General features: G+C 34.6%; 1 protein-coding gene across 2 annotated transcripts in view; it reads left to right on the top strand.

Moving 5' to 3' along the window:
- LOC125060711 overlaps positions 1–23,373 on the top strand; it is a 192,124-nt gene extending 168,751 nt beyond the window's left edge. Inside the window, exons 14-36 of one of the 2 annotated variants that reach the window (XM_047665735.1) lie at positions 93–230; positions 721–888; positions 1,112–1,195; positions 1,692–1,842; positions 2,085–2,610; positions 3,009–3,316; positions 3,680–3,889; positions 3,960–4,050; positions 4,123–4,671; positions 4,998–5,121; positions 5,353–5,564; positions 6,085–6,290; positions 7,029–7,211; positions 7,520–7,640; positions 8,753–8,887; positions 9,561–9,704; positions 16,405–16,557; positions 17,101–17,177; positions 18,283–18,459; positions 19,493–19,678; positions 21,675–21,861; positions 22,656–22,791; positions 23,270–23,373. In XM_047665735.1, coding sequence (XP_047521691.1) covers positions 93–230; positions 721–888; positions 1,112–1,195; positions 1,692–1,842; positions 2,085–2,610; positions 3,009–3,316; positions 3,680–3,889; positions 3,960–4,050; positions 4,123–4,671; positions 4,998–5,121; positions 5,353–5,564; positions 6,085–6,290; positions 7,029–7,211; positions 7,520–7,640; positions 8,753–8,887; positions 9,561–9,704; positions 16,405–16,557; positions 17,101–17,177; positions 18,283–18,459; positions 19,493–19,678; positions 21,675–21,861; positions 22,656–22,791; positions 23,270–23,321 — 4,318 coding nt within the window. In that variant the 3' untranslated portion in view covers positions 23,322–23,373. Of the gene's footprint in view, positions 1–92; positions 231–720; positions 889–1,111; positions 1,196–1,691; positions 1,843–2,084; positions 2,611–3,008; positions 3,317–3,679; positions 3,890–3,959; positions 4,051–4,110; positions 4,672–4,997; positions 5,122–5,352; positions 5,565–6,084; positions 6,291–7,028; positions 7,212–7,519; positions 7,641–8,752; positions 8,888–9,560; positions 9,705–16,404; positions 16,558–17,100; positions 17,178–18,282; positions 18,460–19,492; positions 19,679–21,674; positions 21,862–22,655; positions 22,792–23,269 lie in introns of both variants that reach the window. The other variant, XM_047665734.1, reaches the window with a different exon arrangement.
- Positions 23,374–23,648: the final 275 nt, after the last annotated feature.

Here is a 23,648-nt window from a genome sequence, read left to right as displayed (position 1 = left end):
ATTCGGCTTTAGTATAAGCATAGCCATCTCTTTCGATCTATAAAATTAATGCTTGCCTAATTCACGTTTCATTCATGTAATTCTCTTCTTAGTTCTTCAGAAGGCAATGCTCCATATGAAGACTTTCATGAAAAATATATTAGTTACAAGCATGATTCATTTAGAATTCGGAGCGTTAGCTTTGAAGATAAAACAGAAAGTATTGACCGAGAAGATAATCTCCAAGACAGGTTGGTGTTTAATGCTGGCTTTATTTGGCTTATTAAAGCTTGCTTATAGCTTGGTTTAACTTTTACATTTCAACTAAGTGTATATTTAATACCATCTGGAGATGAAGAATGTAAGGATAGAACATTTTTCTTCAAAAAAATAACACTGGCTAAAATATTTTTTAAGGATTTTTTATTAAAATAATTTCATTGTTTTTCATTAAAATAGATGCCATATGGGACTTTAATTTGTCAATTCGATATTTGAAAAAGGAATTATTTATTTTGTTTTTTTAAATTCAGATTTATGAAAAATGAGTTTGCTAAATCAAGTAGACGCATTCCCTCCAGATCGTATTAAATTCAAACTATGTAAGGTAAAAACGTTTGATTAAGAAAAATATTACGAATAGTCGATAGATATTAAATTATGATCTTCATATTTTTCTAAAAACACCTTAAAATGTAAATTTGTTATTCAGCATTTTAACTTTAACACATAAAATTTCAGTACAGCGAAATCGAGTCCTACTTCACCGGAAGTAGAAAAACAAGAGATAGATGAAGAAGAAAAAGAGAAAAAGATCCCGTCAGCGAATAGTCTAACTAAAATTCTTGCACCGTTAGAAAAGAAATCACCTTCAGCATCCAATGAATCGTTGACTGTCGATCATAGCAGGTAATAATATTATTACACCACATAGAAATAAGGAGACGAAACAAGAACTGATATTTCTGTATTTACAATAGCATTAAACCAAACTAGAGATTTTAGAATAATTGCAATATAATAAGTGGACCTTGCGATAATGGATCATTTTCTAGTAAATACTTCTTAGATTTTTATTGTGTCGCATTTTTATATTTCTCCTTATCATCAAAATGTTGTTTCACAATTACAGAGACCACTCTGACGGGTTATGGAACGAATCTCAAACGACTATATTACAAATAGACTCTGGGACAGAAAACGGAACAGTCATCAGGTCTGTATAAAAAATATTCAAAGTAAGTAGTATAGTAGCTTTTTGTATACTTGTCATTACGTATTCCTTTCAAAAATTTAATACATGTGACGTCAGTTGTAGCGGATGTGTGAGGATGATGTCTCGCCCTAACACTGAATGGTACTTAAAAAGGCCTTACTACAAGAACTATTATAAAGTCTGTACGTAAAAACAACCGACGCAGCATTTATGCGAACTAATATTCTAACGCGTCATTTCATTTGTTCACATTTGTCACACAGTTTGATTACTGTCAAATTATACTGACGTAACCGTGTTATCAACATAACAATTATTGAGGTATTTTAATGCTGTTGCGACCTCAAATCTCACGACGGTTGTTTCTACGCAAACCCTATAACTGAAAGGTATTGAATAAATAAAAATAATAATATTCTTTTGCCCATGTGAATATCACTAGGCCTATAATATTTTCTTATATGTTTAATGAATCAAATTTTATTGTTTATTGCAGTTCGTCCGACCTTAGCTCATTGGCAGCTTCTCCTGGAGCATTGGCATTATTAACACCAACATCACGAAGAAAACAATTGCTTTTATTACAGCATCAACAAAGATCCTCGCTAGATACTGATGCCTTGGATGAAGAATTTGATGCTTCCCAAGTAAGATCGCTGCTGTGTTGGTCTACCTGGTTTAGGCACATTGCGTATAATAGGCTCAATAAATGACAAAGTTTTAATGGTTTTGAGATTGAAAGCTTACGGAGAAATATGATTAGTTAATTTCAATATCACACTGATTTAATATCGATTTTGTTGCTCCATCTTAATAGTGCATGGACCGAAGCCACAGAAGATAGGTACTATATTTTTTAAGTAAAGCGTTAACCTCTTACTTTTTTCAGAGTCAATCACCAACCTCTCCAAGAAATAAATTGGATACATCCGGTTCAAGCTCCATTCAACACAGACCATCTCTATCACCTCCGGCCGTAGTGCCAAACATTCCATTGCCCATGTTGCCTATTACAAAACAACCAATATCAAAAACATCTCCAATACAACACTCAAAGGCAAATCATACTCCTGCCATTGCAATCACTCATCCAAGCTTAGACCTCAGCGATGTCCCATTTAAGCGTACTCCAAGTTTCATTAACAAGAAGCGAGAGAGGGCACTTAGTCCTTCTAGAAGACAGGAATTACAAAGAAAAGCCCAGCAAAAGGAACCAAACGGTACAATACCTAACTATACCGTACAGTCTCCGCCAGAACCCGTTTTAGCAAAAACTGGGAGTAGTGAGACTAGTCTCGCCAGAACAGACTCGGGAAAGGTTAATACAGATGTATCAGAGAGTACAACTACAGAAGACTATGTAACAGCTAACTCGGACAGCTCTAAGAGAAGCAATAGTAAAAATCAAAATAACAGTAAGTATCGCTTTATCGATCGGTAAAATCTCTTACAATCCTTCACGCGATTTCATTTTTTATGCATAGTAACAAATTTATTAGATTTTAACAATATACATATCTCGTCCAGCAAAACCCTCTCGTTTTCGTATGTATGTAGGTAAAAACATACATACATATAAAAAAATTAAATAAATAAATAAATTTACTTCAATATATATAAACACATAGACGTTAACTTCGTAAGTGTGTTTATCATATTTATAAAAAAACATTACCAGTAAAATAATATTTTTATATGTAGTAACATTGAAATATAATACATCGCACACATTCAGCCTTCAGTAAGTTGAATTACTAGGAAGTAATTTATTTTGTGTTTCATACTCTTAACTTTATTTTTATTAATATTACAGGTTCAGAAAACAATAATAAGGCCCAAGAGGGGTCATCATTTGAGAGCGCATCTAGTTTGTATTCGTCTACAAAAACAGATAATATAACAGAAGATTTAATTCTGCCAAGTTTTTCACCGCCCTTAGAGATAAGCGATGATTTTATAGTACCTAATTTAACTTCACCACCTTCACAATTACCAGATAGGAAATCTAAGCCTTCGGTAGAAAGAATTGAAGTTAAAGCTGAAATCAATCAATGTGTAGACTATATAAGGAAAAATAAGACTGAACTTATTAAAATTAAAGAAGAACTTTCAGCGAAGACGGTATATTTTAATTTATTACTTTTACTTACTTTTTATCAACATCATCTTGATGCCTGAAAGTCTTCCATAGTCCGTTTCACAAGGCATTTTCTTTTACGAACTAGCGAACTGTGGAATCGACTCCCGGTGGGGTCTTCCTTAAGAGATACGACCTCCAACTATTTATAATTCGAGTGTACTCCTCCCTCAAAGGCCGGCAACGCACCCACTAAAAATGGGTGTCTGTGGGCTCTGACTGCCCTTTTTTGGGCGTCCCGCAGGCTCGTTTGCTCCCATACCTTTAAAAAAAATAGTAAATCCAGCATTGTGGCTTTTATGTTTGAATATAAAACCGGAATAAAAATTTGTTCTTTTTCTTTTTAGGTTTCTTTAAAACGAGAGACAGGAAGTCTGAAAAGTAGTTCAAGTGGCAGTTATAGCATAGGTGGATCAAGTTCAAATTTATTAGAAAGTGTAATTGATAAAACAATCGGTGAAAAAATGAAAGATTTACCTGAGAAACCCGAACCTGAAGTCGTCAAAGTAAAAAAGGAAAAAATCAAAGGAAAAGAACAGTTTGTTCCCAAAAATATGGTAACATTTCTTGGTACTGAATATATTTAAATCTATTGATATGGAATCTTATATTTTTTTATATTTATAGGGATCTTTATCAGACGATGAACGAAGTGTTCATTATTCGTCGTCTGGATATTATGAAAGTCCAATAGAGGATGACGATGACGGTGGATTAAGTATGATACATTTTACTTAAATATGATATTTTAAACGTATTTTTTTATGTAAATAAAAAGTGTTTATTCCAGCTTATAAACACTCGCAAAAATACAGATCAACAAGTCGTCCAAGGCTTTGGCTTTCAGAGGAAAAACGAAGAAAAAAGAAAGCCTTCACTTTAGAATTTTCAAAATCATACGATGACTCTATTTCTACATCTCGAGATGACTGGGGGAAGAAAGAAAAAGAAACCTCCTCAATCCGATACGAACGAAGCGCATTAAAGTCTGCAATGTCAAAATCACCTTTAGAAGAAAAGCAAGAAACTCGCAAAAAGAAAACACATTTCGTAGAAAAGACAAAGAGTTTGCAATCATCGCCCAGAGAAACAATAGACGTCGAAAAATCTTTAAAAGAAAAGATGCAAAAAGAAAAGGATTCAGATAGAAGGCCCGTAGAAAGAGAAAGATACGTTAAAAGGACAAAGTTAAAAGCAAAGAGTCCTACACAAAGTAGAACTGTTGATGTCAGTTATAGGGGAACGCAATATGAAAGAAGAGAAGCAATTGGGTCTAATATGAAACTGCATTTAAATATTCCTACTTCTGATGATTCCAGTGAGCAGTACAAGAAAAATGGTATGCGAGGTTGAACTTATATAATGAACTTTATATATTAATCCGCATATTTAGCACAGTCTTTCAGGGTGTAAATAAAACAAACATGTCGCTGGTAATTTTGCTAACCCACCTTACCTTACCTTAAACTACTAACAAAAATTTATTTCTTCTCAAAAAGTAAAAATAACTTTCATTTATCTCAGTCTCAGTTCTGCCCTGCGATTCTGTAACTCACTTTTCGAAACGAAAACCGCTGTGTGAGGGCTGGAGTTCGTTACCTCTTGCTGGAATAACTAATTATAACTCACACGATGGTGCTTTTATTTTACTGATATGTATTGCAGGTGCAAGTAATGGAAATATATCTCCAAGAAAACACAGACGCTTACGAGATAGTCCAAGAAGGAAGACTGGATCCAATTCAACCACAAAATCTCCTACTTCGAATAACAACCACTGCGGTTACTCGTAAGCTTTTCACTCACTTAAATGTATTTTAAGAACAGGTTTGATGAGTAAATAAAATACTAGTCTTGATTTTTCATCTCAAGCTTCTACATGTTATTTAATTTAATGGGCATGGGCAAAAGGGTTGTTTAGAAGAAAGCCCTAACTGCCGTCTTGCATAAATCGGTAGCTGTACCCACACGTACACTCGCAATACAATCTCTTAGTATAATTAATTTCTATTCCATTTAGTTCAAGACCTAGAAGAAAAAGCGGGTCCAACGAAAGCATATCACTCCCCGGAAGTTTGCCTAGAAGGAAACAGTCCATACCAACATTGCCTTGTATGAGTTCTTTGGAAGCGGAAGATATTGAAACTGTTCGTGCTCTTAATGATGGATCAAGATTGACGCCATTAAGATACGTCAAAGGCCCAACATCGCAGCATCGTAAGCAGGAGAATGGTTTGTAGATTGTAGTACTTATAAGTGTCAGTCGATTTCTTCACCTTATAGAATATGTCAGTTGCATTTTTTTGAACTATGTCACATGGGTTTTACCTATCCCCAGTGTTTATATCATCCCCGAATACGAGTTAGAGTTATATTGCGTCTAGTAAATTATACGGTTTATTGTAATTTACCATACAAAATGAATTGCCCTCAAATGAAACAAATTAATAATGAATAATTTCAATACCCTTTCATTTCGGAAAATTCGTGCTATATTAGTTACCAAATTATCTAAAGATACCTCTATTCGATTTGTATCAAATATACATTTTATATAAATTCAATCTTAGAATTTAATTTTAATATTACAATAGTATTTAATCAAGCAACTTTTATACAGCGGCCTACGCAAACCCCTTGATTCCAAAACTGAAAATTGTTAACATAATCGGCACAATAATTGATTAAATCCAAATTTGTATTGGCAAAAATAGGAATTTTAAAAACAGTGATAACGAAGTTTCTGTAACAGACGGAAAGTTTGCAAAGGCGGCCTCAGCAGAATCCCTCCGTTCCGTTTCACCAGGCTCGGACTCCGTCTTCTATTCGGAGCAAACTGAGCACAGCCTTGGGGCGGAAGACGAGGCGAGAGCCCACTGCCTACACTGCGGCAAAGAGGTCCACATCGTCACAGCCTCGCACGACGACAGTAGGACCTCTAAGACTTCGCATACTGATGTAAGTATTACAGAATTAAAATATTTTTTTATTTTAGTTAAACAAGTTTATTCTGTTATTCTTCTCAATGCGAACCAGTAATTCCTGAAATTAGCGAATACAACCAAACAAACAAAGTCTCCAGTGCAATTGTTTTTGTTAAATATTTGTCAAAATATATAAAGTTTGTACTTTTATTTTAGTTTGGAGATGGGTATGTGTCAATTATTATTTGCTTTTTTTTCTGCTAGGCCACCTCCATTTTAGTTTGACCTTGTTTTATGCAATGATGCTTCTAAAAATACTGAAGAACTATAAATAACTTATTGTAACATAATATACGTTATTGTATCTGTAACCAGAGTTAAAAAATACAATATTACATCTAAATAATTTATTTCTCACATATAATGACGTTATGGCTTGTGCTAACTTTTCATAATGTAGGCGAAAATTTCGATACTACAATTATTACTTGTATGTAATAACTTCATTACTGGTTAGCTTTTAATAATAATTTAACTAAATGCTATTTTTTTTTAAAGTATTCGTTAAATACCTTTCAGGAATTTTTAATAAGTGCATATGAGCTATAGTTGTTGGATTTACTCATGTTGATTACAAATTTACCTACAAACATCTGACCATCCCGGTCAAGTCGGATATGATAATAAATTGTATTTCAACCAAAAATTTAAATAACGCTTTTTTAGTCAAACATTTAAAAAAAAAAAAAAACAATCCCATTTTGTATCATAGGAATCGTATGCGGACGCGACACCAGACATAGTACCTGCCCCAGCGGGCTTTGCTGACTCTCCTTCCTGTATGTCCACGAAGAAACACGCCAGTGGAGTCCGACTCTACAAAAAGTTAGACAAAAGATACAGATCCGAGGATAAATCTAGGAACTATCGGTATAGGCAGGATGTTCGAGCAAAGGTAATTTATTAAATTTACTCAGATTCGCTTCAACGCCTTATGATATTTTACAAGCAAATATTTAGTTAAACGGCATGGCCAGTACTTTTTCTTGGCATCTCACTAAAAATAGAAGTGAAGTATAGCGAAGTGACCACTAGGGTCAATTCTCAACAACCAAAGAACGAACAGTGCAATAAATAACACTCCCATCTGTCAAATGATCAAAGTTTTAGTAAGTTATTTTTAGTTGACACTTGTCATTGAATTAATGCTTCATATATACAAAATGTTTACAAGTTTGGTTATATACATGTATATTACCATAGTCGGAAGAACGAGGCAAGGAAGAGTATGCGACTAGTGAAAAACCTCAGGACTCCCGTATAGCTCGTTCCGCTGGCAACAGTTTGGACAAGCTCGCTGCTAATGCCAGTGTAGATCCTGATGGTATGCGGTTTTTATTTTACTCTTTTATTTTCTCGTTTAATTTGTAAATTGTCTCTGCACACAGACATTATTTAACAGAACAATCTCGCCTTACTTAAGACTAATAAGTAATTTAAGTCTAACCTAAGTTACTTATAAGGATATTTAACATAAGACAATGTCCAATAACACTACTTACAATCTCTATTAAGGGGAAATCACTGTTTTGTTTTGTCCATTTCAATCTTCTCACTAGGCCCGTCGTGTCAAGGAGTTGAATAGCCTCGATACTCACGTGTTGGTCGAGCCTTTGTTCGTGCGCTCCTAGCTACAAACAGTAGACAGTAAAGCTACAAAATATATCTATAAAATATGATATAATTAACTAGAACGCATTGAAGCTATATGATTACTGTGCCTGTCTACACGTGTAAACCGATGTCAAGACGATTTTAAATCTTAACAAATTGGATTATGCCACAGATTATACAACTAGTCTTTGTTTAAAACTAAAACCTTATTATGTATATATGATTTGTTTAGCGATTTGCGATAACATCAAATTGTTTTAATGATGTCTATTTCCTACTGATATTTTTCGCTCTTCTATTATTATTAAATGAAATCCCCCAGCCGAGTCTATCTGTCTTAACGAATTACTCAAAGTACTGTTTTCACCAACTCATAAGTGGGTATTTTGAGAAAGGTTTACGTGTATAATTTGTTCTTATCACAATATGTAAATTTACTCAAATATAAGCATTTTTGTTGAATGAATCCCCCAGCCGAGTCTATCTGTGTCTATGAACGCGATTTCGTTACCGTTTCGATACCGTTTTTACCAACTGATACGTCGGTATTCCTAAGAAAGGTGTATAATTTGTTAATATTATACCTATGTAAATTTACACAAATATACCCGCTCAACGTTGTCAAGAAGGCAAAAAAATCTTTCTAGAGTTCACGTAATGCATGGTACAGCAGCAGCAGCCCCATTTTGAATATAAGAGTTGTATTTTCCAAAGCAGAAATCTTTATAGGTACGTTTATAGACTTTTAGACGCAGTCTTATTTCTATAGCTCTGTCAATGTTTTTATATGTCCGCAACTATGAATACTGTTAATATTTTTAGAGCAAGAAGACTATTCTGGAAGTTCTGAGGGTGCTGAAGGTCGGACCGAGCGCGGAGTATACGCAACTCCCTGGTGGTGTGGAAACTGGATACTACTCTCTGAAACTGATGACCATTGGACTAGGATTCCACCAGGTCAACATTTTTGTTTTTTTTTAATTCACAAATATTTATTGTATATGCAGTACGCAAGCGGAGCAGAGCAGTGTTGGCCTAGTGGCTTCGGCGTGCGACTCTCATTCCTGAGGTCGTAGGTTCGATCCCTGGCTGTGCACCAATGGACTTTCTATGTGCGCATTAAGCATTCGCTCGAACGGTGAAGGGAAACATCGTGAGGAAACCGGCTTGCCTTAGACTCAAAAAGACGACGGCGTATGTCAGGCACAGGAGGCTGATCACCTATTGATCATGAAACATATTCAGAAATCTGAGGCCCAGACCCAATAAGGGTTGTAGCACCACTGATTTATTTATTTATAGACACGCGGAGCGCGAATGTCAGGCCGTTTGGCCACAATCCCATCTGTTGTTAAGTGAGATATGGCCTACTAGCGGGCACGTCCAGGCAACGCTTATTCAACCGCCGCTCAAATGAACCCATATCATACTGTCTCTATCGTGAAAGCCAAAAATCATTGTTGTATGACAGGCACAAACCTATACGAAGACAAAACCTAGGCCCATAAAAGGGTTGTTAATGGATTATTATTAATACTTTAACAACCCTTTTAAAAGGGTTTTAGAGTTAATGGATTATTATTAAAACTATTAAACTTTTCAATAATAAACTAAGCTTATAAATCAACAGATGTTACCGTAGCATCAGAAGGCCAGGAAGATCCGACAGAGTCTGAGAGCGAGTTCAACAAACGCTACGTTGCGCTCACGCATCGCCTCGTACATCGACGGGCCTGCATCGAACTGAATAGACGACAGTCGAACAATACGTTTGGTAAGTTTTGAGATGTGATATTTACTATAATTTAATTGACCAATAATATATTACAAATAAATAAATAACAGGAGAATAACAACTAACCTGAAAATATAATAACTAAAATTGATTATTAAGAGTAGTCCCTTTAGGCAAGGTTCCGAAGATAATAGCAGCGTTCCCCCTTTGAATAGCTAGACTAAATCTTTGTCCGAGTCTTTGGTCTCCTGTGATGTCCACTAACCATTTTCTAAAAAAGCCTTATAGCGCTAGGACCCCACGGACCTTGACACCGAATAGAACAAAATCATATTTGGAGCCTAGACCCCTGTATTTGCATGCTATTCACCATTTATATACCTTATTTAACATTTAAATAAAATATAGAGCCTTGAATTTCTCCAAAAATAGTTACAATTAGTTAGCATAATTTTATCTTAATACTAGGATGAGAAATCCCTTTCGAGGTGAAAGCCTCCAGGCCAGAAACGAGTCAATAGTCCTTAGTCCCCTGACTCCTCTTGCGTAAGACCTTCCGGGCTTTATTAAACGACGGACCCACCGTTGGTACTTGAGACACGTGCATGCACGCAATGGGCATGTGCCAATTTCAGTTCAAGCTTAGTGAAAGCAGCGTCCCATCCATAGTTTTTCTGATAATTTTGATTTTATATTGAAGCTATTATATTTGGGTACGATTCGTCAAATTCTGAAAGGAGTTTTGGCCGTTTTAATTTGTGCAAATGTTGAGGCGTCTGTAAACCTCCTTACAACGTTATTTAAGCTTGACAACGTCGAAGGATACACTAGTAGAGCTCTCAAAGTTCCACTTGCATTTGCCAGTATTGCTTTTGATTTTCACATAAATAATATACATATATCTAGATATATTTTTCTGAACTTCCAAGGCTGCCTGCGCTTGCGCTGTGATTATGTTATACCTAAGTTCCGACCGCAAAGGACTGCCACTACTCTTTCAGTTGTAGTACTTACTTTCATAATTATGTAGTGTGCTACTACCGTATGTAGTAGTTGATGAATGGTAGTTAAAACTGTTACAGTCATAATAAATATGTAGCCTAAACAAAACGCACTCAAAACTACAGCAACTATGCCATTGTATACGTGTATTTAAATTTATGTATCAAAGACTGGTAGAGAATAATAATTATGTAATATGCTATTTCATAAGCCTTACACAAGGAATTTCCTTTTTTATTTAATGCTACCTCGAAGATTCGTTCTAAATGACCCACATTGTTTTGTTTTAGTTATGTTCTTAATAATTTCCAAACTCTTTGATAGTTATAAAAAGCAAATATCATAAAAAATACCTTTTAACCAAAAACTAGATTGCACGTCCGATATGTATGACATAAATAAATTTAAAACTCATAAGAAACAATTACTATATTTAAATTATTACTAGCTGACCTGGCAAACGTCGTTTTGCCATGTATATCATTTATAATAAAAAAATAGGGGTTGATCGTAGAGTGGTGAAAATTAGGGGTTGTATGTATGTAAAAATTTAAAATTTATCTAAAAATTTAAAAAAAAAAATTAGGGGTTAATTCAATTAAATTTAATAATTTATTTATTTTTAATTAAATTAATCTTAACATTTAGGGGAATGAAAAATTGATGTTGTCCGATTCTCAGACATACCCAATATGCACACAAAATTTCATGAGAATCGGTCAAGCCGTTTCGGAGGAGTTTAACCACAAACACCGAGACACGAGACTTTTATTTATTAGATTAGTATCCGCCCGGTATATCTATTATTGATTAAATTAGTGTTCCCAAGATTTGTTTATCTTATTTAGTCTAACCAACGTAAATAGCGATCTAATATGAAGTGAAACTAAAATATTTTATATTTCTTAAATTATATTCTTATTATAAGGAATATTTTGGAACTACTCGTGACAGAATTTTCAAAATCGCAGTACTTGTTCCCTGTATACTTACTATTGTAAAAGATTACCCGATGTTTAGCCTCGTAATGAACAGTCGTTATTTGCTCTGTAAAGATCAAACGTCATTAATAGATTAAAATGACGTCACTTTTTGCTGTCCGCAAATTATCGCAACTGTTCGACATGACGCTAACTCTATTCTCGTCACCTCTTTATTTAAATTCGTATCGCTATTTAAAGAACGACCTCAAATACTTTTTTATGCTTCGTTTTTAAAAATGACATAATATTCGTTTATGTAATGTATGAAACAATTGAACTTCTCGTTGCGTTCTGGTGCTCTGATGTGGAACTGTGTTAATCTAATGTATAAAATTCTCGTGTCGCGGTGTTTATGGTTAAACTCCTCCGAAACGGCTCGACAGATTCTCATGAAATTTTGTGTGCATATTGGGTATATCTGAGAATCGGACAACATCTATTTTTCATCCTCCTAAATGTTAAGGGTAGTCCTCCCCTATTTTTTTTTTTAATTTTAGATAAAAAGATTATTCTTTATTTTTTTATGATACAGCATTAAAAAATACATACAACCCCTAATTTTCACCCCTCTATGATCAACCCCTATATTTTTATTATAAATTATATACATGGCAAAACGACGTTTGCCCGGTCAGCTAGTTACATTATAAATGAATTATATAAAATAATATATGTAGAAAAATATAGCACAACAAAATACTCAAAAAAGTATGATAACAATATGTTTTATTTGTATTATTTGGCCTCTTGTTTGTAGGAGAAGAAATGTATTAAGTAAAAATCCATCATACCGATGATACTATTAATCTAATTTTTGGACGTCTTTTGAAATAACGTTATTATTTTACTATAATCTTATATTGTGAGATTTAGAAAACTGTATAAAAATTGCATATAAATTATTTATACCCTACAACTTCCAGCGTTATATATAAACGAAATATAAAGCCAAATTTAATACACAAAGGTATTCTAATTGTCTGCGGTAATGAGTTAAAACCTGCGCCGTATAATCTTAATTTACAACTCGTGGGTCAATTTACCATTCGACTGTAGAAATATAACAGGTGATACAAAAAATGTGTTAACCATGACTCTGAATCATCTATAGTTTAAATAGAGTCGATAAAAAATCGTTTCAGGTCGGACGAATGTATGCGCACTAAATTTAATTTCACATGGCCAGCCGAACGTCACTTCTCAGTTGCTGAAGTCTCGCGAGTGTAGAGGCACGCCTAGTCTCTCGGTGTTTTATTTTCCATCGATTTTGACATTACGCCTGTGACGTCATCGAAATGTGCGCGCAATCAATAGTCAAATATTTAGATTAGTTCCGTGTATAAATAAGTAAAATGGGGCACACCTGTAAGTTTATTATGATTTTATTTTTTATTCATTTGTTTATTTATCGTTGAAGTTATTTTAAATCTTTTACGTTTTAGTACGAGGAGTTTTATCTAATCCAGATTATGGTAATTTAAGACAGAAATTGGAAGACATTTTCAAATTGATGCTGGTATTATGGTGTCGACAATGTGAAGTAAACAGACTTGTTGCACCGGAGCCGAGTGGTAATTAATTTCAAGCATTCTTTCGTACTAACTATACGTATAGCTCAAACTTGGTGCGTAATATCTTTATAAACAACGAATACTATGGCGAGCCCGGTACCACACATCAGAACTAACCATTTATTTATTTATTTATTAAGCTTACGACATCACACAGTACTAAATCTACTAATTATTTTACAAAATCTTACATCTAAAATGTGTGACTATTAATGTAAACATAAGTTTCACAAAAAAAAATTAAAACATATACGATAATACAAGCACACAATAAAATACAATAAAATTGTAGAAATTTGTTGGCACTTAGAGCAGAAAAAAAGAAAAAGCATCAGCAAAACAGCGAAATTAGGTTCGACAATGCTTTCTCTAAAAATCCAATCTCCATCCAATCCTCCATTGAGGTATCATGAATGATTTTTTGAACAATTAGTGTAAATGTTATGAGACTGGCGCTAGCATGAATGGAGATATGCGGTCTTTGGATAAATGCCAATTCTATTGATATGGTTTTAGATTTTTTCGATATTAGGTCTGGGTTCAAAAGAATATGTGTCATGGCCATATGAATTTAAACGATGTGGATATACCAGTGATAACCTCAATCTGTGCGATTAATGTTGCTTTAGTTTTTCAAGTATTATTTATTAAGCTGCGTTTTTTGAATTGTTATTGAAACGGTGAAAGCTTTTATCGATTAAAGAAAAGTAATTATTACTCTCTATAGTAATACAATCAATACGGCAATATTTTTATTAATCTATTTATATACACTTGGCGTCAAAAAAATCGCACCTTTCTTAAAATTCGTGTCAAGCGATTATAACTTCTAAGATCCTTCCTGTACCCTATCATTATTAGTATCATTTAAAAGCTCAATTAATAAGCTTTCAAAAAAATAATCATTTGTTTACGGAAAATCAAAAACCACAAATCGCCAGCACTTTTATTAAAAAGTGGCGATGTACGCGTTTGGAGGCTCACTAATTGTACCACCCTGGACGCGTATAAAACGAGGGGGTAAAAGTCAATTATGGGTTATTCGCTATCCAGACGTCACAGAGGTCATTCCTGAAGAGCTTCGACAAGAAAAAACCCAGTGAAAATGGATACCATGGCAAAGCAGCAGCTCAAGTGGTGGTCCTACTGCAAATCGGACTACGGCAGGTTGAAGTTGCTCGGCAACTGAAAATCAGCCGATTTCGAGTGCAACGGGTAAACCAACGGTTCCAAGAGACTGGAGGTTACATCAGGAGACTTGGATCCGGGAGACGTCGCTGCACTACCGTCAGAGGTGATCGCTTCATTGTGTCGACGTCTTTGCGGAACCGCTTCTCCAACGCTGTGGAGCTGCAGCAGCGGCTTTGAGCTACTCGAAGGACAGCTCACAGCGTCTCCACTATCAGAAGAAGGCTGTGAGAGAAGAATTTGCTGCCCCGGAGAGCTGCTGCAGGCCCCCAATTGACTGCCATCCACCGGACGAAAAGGAAGCGATTTTATGAAACGCACGTGCCGTGGACATTCGACCAGTGGAGGAATATCCTGTTCTCTGACGAAACCCGAGTGTGCCTATACACCAACAACATGCGTAAGAGAGTCTACAGGTGACCAGGGGAGCGTTTCACACCAGCCTGCACCGTGGAAACCGTCGGGTATGGAGGAGGATCCTGCATGTTCTAAGGCGGCATTTCTATCGACGGCAAGACAGACCTCGTGTGCGTCTCCAGAGCTGGAGATGGTCACGACCAGGGGTCTCTGACTGCCCACCGGTATATCACCGAGGTTTTGGAGGAGGATGTGGTCCCATGTGCAGGTTTTGTCGGCGCCAACTTCGAGTTCATGCACGACAACGCCCGGTGCCACACAGCCTTGATTATCAAGGACTACCTACGTCGAGTTGGCATCAAGGTTATGGACTGGCCAGCAAAAAGCCCTGACCTCAATCATATCGAGCACCTCTGGGACGAGCTGAAACGGCGAGTTCAGGCCCGTAATCCAGCTCCTGCCACTCTCGATGAGCTTCGAGATGCCGTCATCGAGGAGTGGGACAACATTCCCCAGGAACACGTCGTGACGCTCATCAGGTCCATGACTGACCGCTTGGAAGCAGGTCGGAGGGCTAGAGGAGGCAACACTAGGTTTTAAGACAAATTTTTAAGGATTTTCATTGTTTATTTTTAATTTTTGTATTGTTCCTTTTATTTGTAATTTTGATCAGAATACACAATGTTTCACATTTTCCCAGAATTTTATTTTTTTATGGGGGTTGTGGCCAATTTCCTACCGTTTTCAAATAAGGGATTTCATTAGCTTTCAAATGATACTAATAATGATAGGGTACAGGAAGGATCTTCGGAGTTATAATCGCTTGACACGAATTTTAGGAAAGGTGCGATTTTTTTGACGCCGAGTGTATATTATAACGATTATACACAAATTATTATAATATAAATCGGCTTTAAAAATACTTAGGTTACTTGTGTTGCATTTTGTTTTGGCCATGTTTCAAAATTTTCATCTTCATTTTCAGATGAAAATTTCAACTCCACTCCCTATTGATGATTTAATAATTAATCGAAGCAATAGTATTTACGTTTTAGGCATAAAATAGTTCTACTATATAATATTTCAAAACCCCATAACTAAAGGAACATGTTACATTAATGAGTTTTTTAAGTAAGCGATCAGCCCTGTCTGCCTACTATGAAAGAATCATTATTTCGCCGGCAATCGAACCGTACATCTCAAGTTCACATTCAAATAAAAAATCATTTACTCATTTAGGTAACACTATGTACACTTATTAACGTCAAAAAATATATATGAAATGCTTCTAATTTTACATTCACTGCCAGTTTCAAATCAAGGGCGTAGAACGGACAAGAAGAACTGGCAATAAACTCTCCGCCACTCTTTTTAATCGCCAAGGTTTGTAAGGAGCTGCAACCATTATTAGACCATGTTCCACATGAAATCTTTAAGTAATTAAGTTTATAATATGTCATACATTAATAGAAAATACTAAGTATTTATTATTAATTATTCTATGTGTACCCTTACATGATATATTGGTGCAATTTGATGCATAATCCATCGAGACTTCATAACAAAAGTAAGCTTCTAAAAAGTTCCTTCGAAGTTACGGACTATTAGTCAAGCTAAATCTTTGTAAACCAATTTCAGAAAGCGATAAAACAGTGGTGGTACGCCGTGGCAATGAAGAATTTGGGTTTAGGATCCATGGAAGCAAACCAGTGGTCGTGTCAGCCATCGAACCTGACACTCCAGCTGAAACTTCTGGACTTGAAGTGGGAGATATCATTATATCTGTTAATGGTGAGTGTGTATTTTCACTACTGTTGGCATTTTGTATATAATAACAGTAAGAATAAAATTTTATATATTATTAATTGATGTTAAAAATGTTTAGTACAGAAGTAAACAATTATAGACACTTGTAAATTAAATACTTTGATACAGCGATTATAAAGACTTTTAAGTTTTAAACGGTTTTAAATATATTAAATAATTTTGAAAAATGCCACATGTTGTAGAAAGTGTTGGTAGAAACAGGGAATCGTTGTGGGAATTGGAATTTATTCATAGGAGCGTGGTAAAAAGGTTATTTTTTTTTGGTTGAGTTCAGCGCCAGCACTGTATCTTCAATAGACAACGATATAGAGCCCGAGGTTTTTGTTCGCAATTTCAATGTGCCTCAATGTCTGTAGCTTTGATATCACAATTGTTGGTACCGCTATTATTAAGGGTCACTGACTACAAAAATGTTCTCTGGATGATATCTAGTTGTATAATCTATATCTGGTTTTAAGATCAAATTATAAAATTAAAAAATGTTTATATTAACATAATTTATTCCAGGAATCAATGTGTTAGACAAGACGCATTCGGAGGTGGTGAAGATTGCTCATTCAGGTTCTGAAATACTTGAATTAGATGTAAGTAACTTTAGAATGAGTCACGATAATTATTAAGTTTGTTTATAATAAAGTATTTTAAGTAATCTTACAGCTACATTTATACATTATACATATTATAAAAGAAAACACATACAACAACAAAGCAGAAATCATAAGTACATCAATAGATAAAAAAATAAAACTTAAATTAAACATTAATGAAAGAAAAACGAAATTGTTGCCACTGCTAAAAATAGTCAGTCTTCCCGCTTACCAAAATCTTTACTCACACTTTGATAAGTTGGAAAATGTCTACATCTTCATAAATTGTATAGTAGTTAGTTAAAACACGAAACATTGGCTAATTACGCAGATAGCTCGTGTTCGTACGAGGCAAGTTACAAGCCTTTTACATTCGTAGTTGTCAAACTTAACGTTTCCTCAATTTAATTAATCTGGACGAGGTGGGTTATGATTTCTGTGATATTTTTTGATAACTTTTGCCACTTCAAATTATTTTGTATTGTTTGCTGTGAAATATGAATAAAACTGACCTGCAATGGGTACGTTCTACCGTTGTTAAGAGATCGGTAATGGCGATAAAACTGGTTCTAATCCCTCCCTAGTTTCATCTATTGTTTGTGATTTATGCCACATATTGTCCTATTATCATGTAAATTGTTAGTACTTAATCTCGTTAATTTTAAAGCAAGAAATATTCCGTTAAAATAACATAAAAAATATTAAATTAAAAAATATTTATTAATCACGTCCTGTAACCAGCTTTTGTAACAAAAAATATGCATAATTATATACGATGTTTGCGTAAATATGAAAACTAATATGTCTTTAATTAATAAACGATCATCTTGGCTAACACACGTAACCAACTGTCTCGGGATCGATTCCCGATAATAATTGCTTTTATAGGCGCTCCAACTCCTCCGAGATCAAAGATAACTACCAAATTTAGTTTGTGTCTAATTTATTGTTTTTTAATATTTACATTTTTGTTTGGTGCGTATCATAATATAATATATGGGCCTCAAAGTGTTGCCGGTGACAGCTATTTAAAGCTGAGTTTATTTCTTATAATCCAATGCCCCTTTGGGATATAGGACTCATAATGTTTCCAATGTACCAGGTTGCCAGAACTTGCGAGGTAGTAGCGACATTAGCCCATGAGGGAGGTCCAGCCGCCCTTTATTCAGGCTACCTATGGCGGGCTGCGCCCTTAAGGCCCCATCACCCACCACGATGGACACGACGGTGGTTTGTTCTTAAACGGGACAACTGCTTGTACTATTATAAAACGGATTCAGTAAGTTTTTTTTTTCCTATAACGAATTACAGTATCACCTCGAAGTCCGTTGTTCCAGCGTTTCTTTACGCCGCGCACTATGTAGAACCAGCTGTCTACTGAAGTTTTTCCATTCCAATTCGATTAAGGTTCTTCAAGAAATGAGCGTACCAATTCCTAATAGGCTGGCAACGGACTTGCGAGCCTTCAGGCAATGAAAGTGTCTATGGCGGTATCACTTAACATCAGGAGAGCCTTCTGCCCGTTTTCCCCGTTATATAAAACTAGCCGTTTCGCGCCCGCTTTGCTGGACGAATTAAAATAAATTTTATGTTTCATTATTTTATTTTTTTTCATATTTTTATTATTCTTCTTTTTAACTTCCCGCTAAGAAAATTGAAATATTTCGAAAATCGAGTTTTTAACAGATGTTGACGTTTAGAGGTTCTAGGAAGCCTCTTATGTTTTTATTAGCGGGAAAAATTTTCATAAAAGTAAAACAGAAATAAAAAAATTAAGCAATTAAAAAGTAATTCGCATCGAATAGCCTGTGAAAGAGCCTCAAACGAACACCATTTTCTTTTTATATATATAAAGATAGATTACTAATAAGTATTGACATCTTCATGTAATATTGCTCTTTAAATAAGTGAACGTATATATTATAATATTAATTTAGTGCCATTAAATATCTAAACGATTAAACATCAATCATCAAGATCGGTCAACAGTAGAAATTATGCGTGATCTTTCATTGAAATTCCTAATAAATATCAACTGTTCGACTAATCCGACTGATTTGCAGAGTTCGATATAATAAGTTAATGTACCATTAAAGATACTTATACAAAGATATAGCATCAGTATAGTTATGTTAGGTTTGTACTAAAATTATATGCCCAGAAATATTAGGAAATAAAATTGTTTTTTTGTGTATAACTTTTTTTCAAGCGGTTAACTAGGTATTGTATACTGTTCCAAATGAGAAATATCATTGTTGGTTAATGGTAGATGTACTTTTAATTACTGAAAATAATATCAAAATTAATTTCAGAGCATCCATCCTGTGGGAGCACTCATGCTGGTAAACTATCAGCTGAGTGAGGAAGATTCGGGAAAGCCTCACGGATTCAGACTACAACGCGGCGGTGGTACGAGGCTGCAACTCGCTGCTGATACTGCAGAAGCCTCCGCTAGATGGCGCGCTGTTCTAGACCACGCTATTGACGCCAGTAATCAGGTGTGTTACATACTGTATGGGGCGGGCATCAACAAAGTTGCTTTCAAAATATATTGTTTATCAAATATATATTCAATACTTTCATATCAAAGATCGCGTGTCCGCCATACTGCGAAAGTTTTGTGGCGCCATCTGTTTATTATTTACGTAAATTATTAAGGGATACACGTAGACCTCACCCTTGTTAGTTGCTCTTCATTTTACTAGATGGCGTTGTAATTAAATTAGGCAACGTGTATTGCCTTGTTTAATCTTTGTCTTACCACGTCGAAGTAAGATTAATACAATTTTAGTAGCTTTATTACCCAAATAAAGTCTACTATTTTACACGCAATTATTCAAATATGATCAATCGGAGATTAACTTAATTGAATTGTTTTTTTACCTCTAAATCTATTTAATGTGATAAAAAGAGGTGGAATAATTTCATTAAATGGTGTAATAAGTCTGTTTTTCTAAGTGTTTCATGACTAACATTGATCAAATCTATATAATGGACTTATAAACAAGTCACATTATTAAGTAAACTTCAAAATAAAGTTTCATAGACGCAATTGCAATTCAAAATATTAATTAAATAAATTGTGGAGCTCTGAAAATCAGCAAATGATCGAGTGCCTACCTCATTTAACATTTCTTGCTTACTTTCATTTAGGGGCCCCTTCCTATATAATAAAATTTCCCCATCTATATATTCTGAGACCTATCCAGATACAAACTCGCAAATCACATTAAAACTATGCCAAATTGGATTTCGATTCTACAGAGGCGTATCTTGGCATAACTTTGTGGTTCTAAAAACTAACAGATACAGTGCACGATCATAACAACTACACTTAACTACTCTCAGCTACACTCACAAATGCATGCGCATACACACCCATTAACACACCCACACACTCATTTATACTTAATGTCTTATAAGACATAGGCGGAAACATACTACTAAAACGCGACGCGACGTGTCGTGTCGACACCCGATGTCCATCGTGCACATTACCAACACGCGACACAACGACACGCTTGCAAATTCAGAAGTCATTTAGGTGATTTATTCCCTGCGCAATGTGCCAGCAAGTTTATACCAATTTGAGGTTCAGATTCGAGGAATGTTTGCAGCGCAATGGTGCACACCTGGATGATGTTATTTTTAAGAAATAAATTTCCCAGATGTCTATTTTAATTGAAATAAAAAATTGTATGTGTATTGTTTTTAGTTTTTTTATTATATTTGTTTCAAATTCGCTAATCTTTCTGACCCACCCTGTATTTTTCTAATAAACTGAAGTGATTAGCAGGTTATTTGTATTGTCATGTCATATAAAACAGAATATTGTTTCACCAACTCAATTAATTGTTCGTCGTTCATTTCGCCCAATAAATCCAAAAATATCTAAGTATATAAATTGATATTCGTGTCAAAAACTCGAAAGACTGACGCATGATGTCATCATCACAACATCCACAACACGCCGATCCAAATCGATTGGATGTTACCGCGTGTGATCACATGGCGTGTTGTCTATGTGCATCTGACCATATTAAATATATGGGATTGATAAGTACTGACATGCGTCGGATGGCGTGGTGTAGCGTCGCGTTTTGGTAGTATGTTTCCGCCTATAGTCGTAACACTAAAATTACTTATTAATTTTTTTTTTTTACATGAACCACGGAATAATTGTTATCTAGTTACAGTGACTCCCTAGTGTGGGGACTAGCAATATAAGAATTTTGTCACAACCCTTTTGTCATAAATAAAGTTTTTTTTAATTATTATTATTATTATTGCCAAAGTTATATTTATTTAATGTTTATTAATAAAATTCAGATGTAAAGATATGAATTGAAATCTGGCTGATTTTTTTTTTCCTGTCTAACACATAAAGAAGTTTTTTTGCGTCTTCCCTTTTCTAAATAATAAATAGTAGTAGGTACAGAGGGTGATATCTTATAGACTTTTGGTCATGGAGTTAATATTATTTATGAATATCAGCGAGATGGCTGGCTCGAAGTAACGATACGGAACATGAAGCTGCCACCGTCGTCCATACCTCGGCCGGACTGCTTCGGTTATCTGCTGAAGCTCGGCTCCAAGTGGAAGTCGTGGGCAAAGCGATACTGCGTGCTTAAGGACGCCTGCCTTTACTTCTACAATGACGGCAACAGCAAGAGTGCTTTTGGTAAGTCATACAGTCGACTCCCGATAGTAAGAAACTCAAGGGACCAGAGGTAAATTTCTAATTTAATTTCTTCATTCATCATTTCTTCTTTTAATTTACCAAGAGTTTAAAATAACAAGCGTTTAAATAACCACGAGGTAAAGGGGGGGAGGGGTATGTCTAGTAAATAAGTGTTTGATCAAAATTCGTGATTTATTATTTCTATATTATTACTAGCTGCCTCCGCGAACTTCGTTTGTCCTTAATGTGATTTTACTTAGCCTACCTTTTTAGTACATACCAACATGAAACATTTTGTTATGCTACCCCAGAGACTGTTCGGTTTTCCGGAATGAAAACTTTTTAGGTTTTTCTGTGATTGTTATGTGAACAAATAAAACATAGGGGTTGGTCGTAGAGGCGATGAAAATTAAGGGTTGTATGTATTTTATATGCTGTATCATAAAAAAATAAAAACAAAAAAAATCTTCCTAAAAATATTTTTTTTGGGGTACTCCTTATCACTTAGAAGTTTGAAAGATAGATAGTAGCCGATTCGCAGTTTCGGAGGAGTATGGGAACGAGAATTTTATATATTAGAGATTATTTATTAACAATTAAATACAATAATATAATTATTAACACATTGTTATTTCGAAAAGAAGTCCGTAATTTTTGTTTGAGAGAGTTATTTTTCAGTCTGTCATTGTTCAAAGAATTAAAAAAAACAGTCGGTGCATGATAAATACTTGAAATTATCCAAGGGACTGAATTATATATACTTAGTTAAATAACATTTAAAAAATATTTTTCAGGTATGGCCTGTCTCCATGGATACCGTGTCCAGACATGTACTGCGGGAGGCAAGAAATATGCCTTCGAGGTGATGCCAACGGAACCTAAACAACGACACTTCTACTTCCACACTGAGTCCGAAATGGATAGGAAACGGTAAGCACGAGTTTGCAAAACGATAAACGAAATGATAACGTGTTTTAGATATTAGTTTTTTTCGTTTTTACCTACCTGCTTAATAAAAGTAATTAAAAAACGACTTCTGATATATATCAACATTATATATATACTATATTATACATATAGCTCAAAAATCATAACACCAATTTGTTTTAAATTATGACAGTTTTCAAATATATCTGATTTAAAACATTACAATATGACAACTAATTTTCGTGAAAATTGTGGGCATACCGATATACATACTTACAAATTTCATGCTTAGAAACCAAAATTCATTATTCTCAAATATTATCTAATATCTCAAACAGATAGCTTTCTTTTTTGAAGTCAAAAAATAGAATACCGAATTGAATGTTTTCCCCTTAGGCCCTATTAAAACGCTTTATAAAAACCTAATTCAGTGAAAACCGCTGTGAAATATAAAATAATGTTAAATATTGTTTGATTTCAGATGGATGGCAGCCTTAGAATACTCGATAGACAGGTGGATGAAGGCCGGTTGACGAACATATTTTATGTCGGACTCATTCGAATTTATATAAACCATTACAATTTTTTTGTTTTTTATTCAAAGGTTAAAGTTGATCTGTTTGCCATAATTTTGCTTGCTTTATTTTAAAGAAACAAATAATATTGTAAAATGAATTTTGCAGAGAGAAAAGTTCACGTTCAATGGCTCTTTTGAAAAAAAATATTATGGAATGTTAAACATTTTGAACATTATAAAACATACTACCCGTCCTGAAAAGGCTTCAAATTTAGGACAAATATATTATTAAATCAACGATATTATATTTAATTCAATATCTTTGATTTACAGTTAAACATAA

This window comes from Pieris napi, chromosome 22 (genome assembly GCF_905475465.1).
Source record: "Pieris napi chromosome 22, ilPieNapi1.2, whole genome shotgun sequence".
NCBI lineage: Eukaryota > Metazoa > Arthropoda > Insecta > Lepidoptera > Pieridae > Pieris > Pieris napi.
The sequence above is the reverse complement of the archived record's forward strand: the minus strand, read 5'-3'. Positions and strand labels throughout refer to the sequence as shown.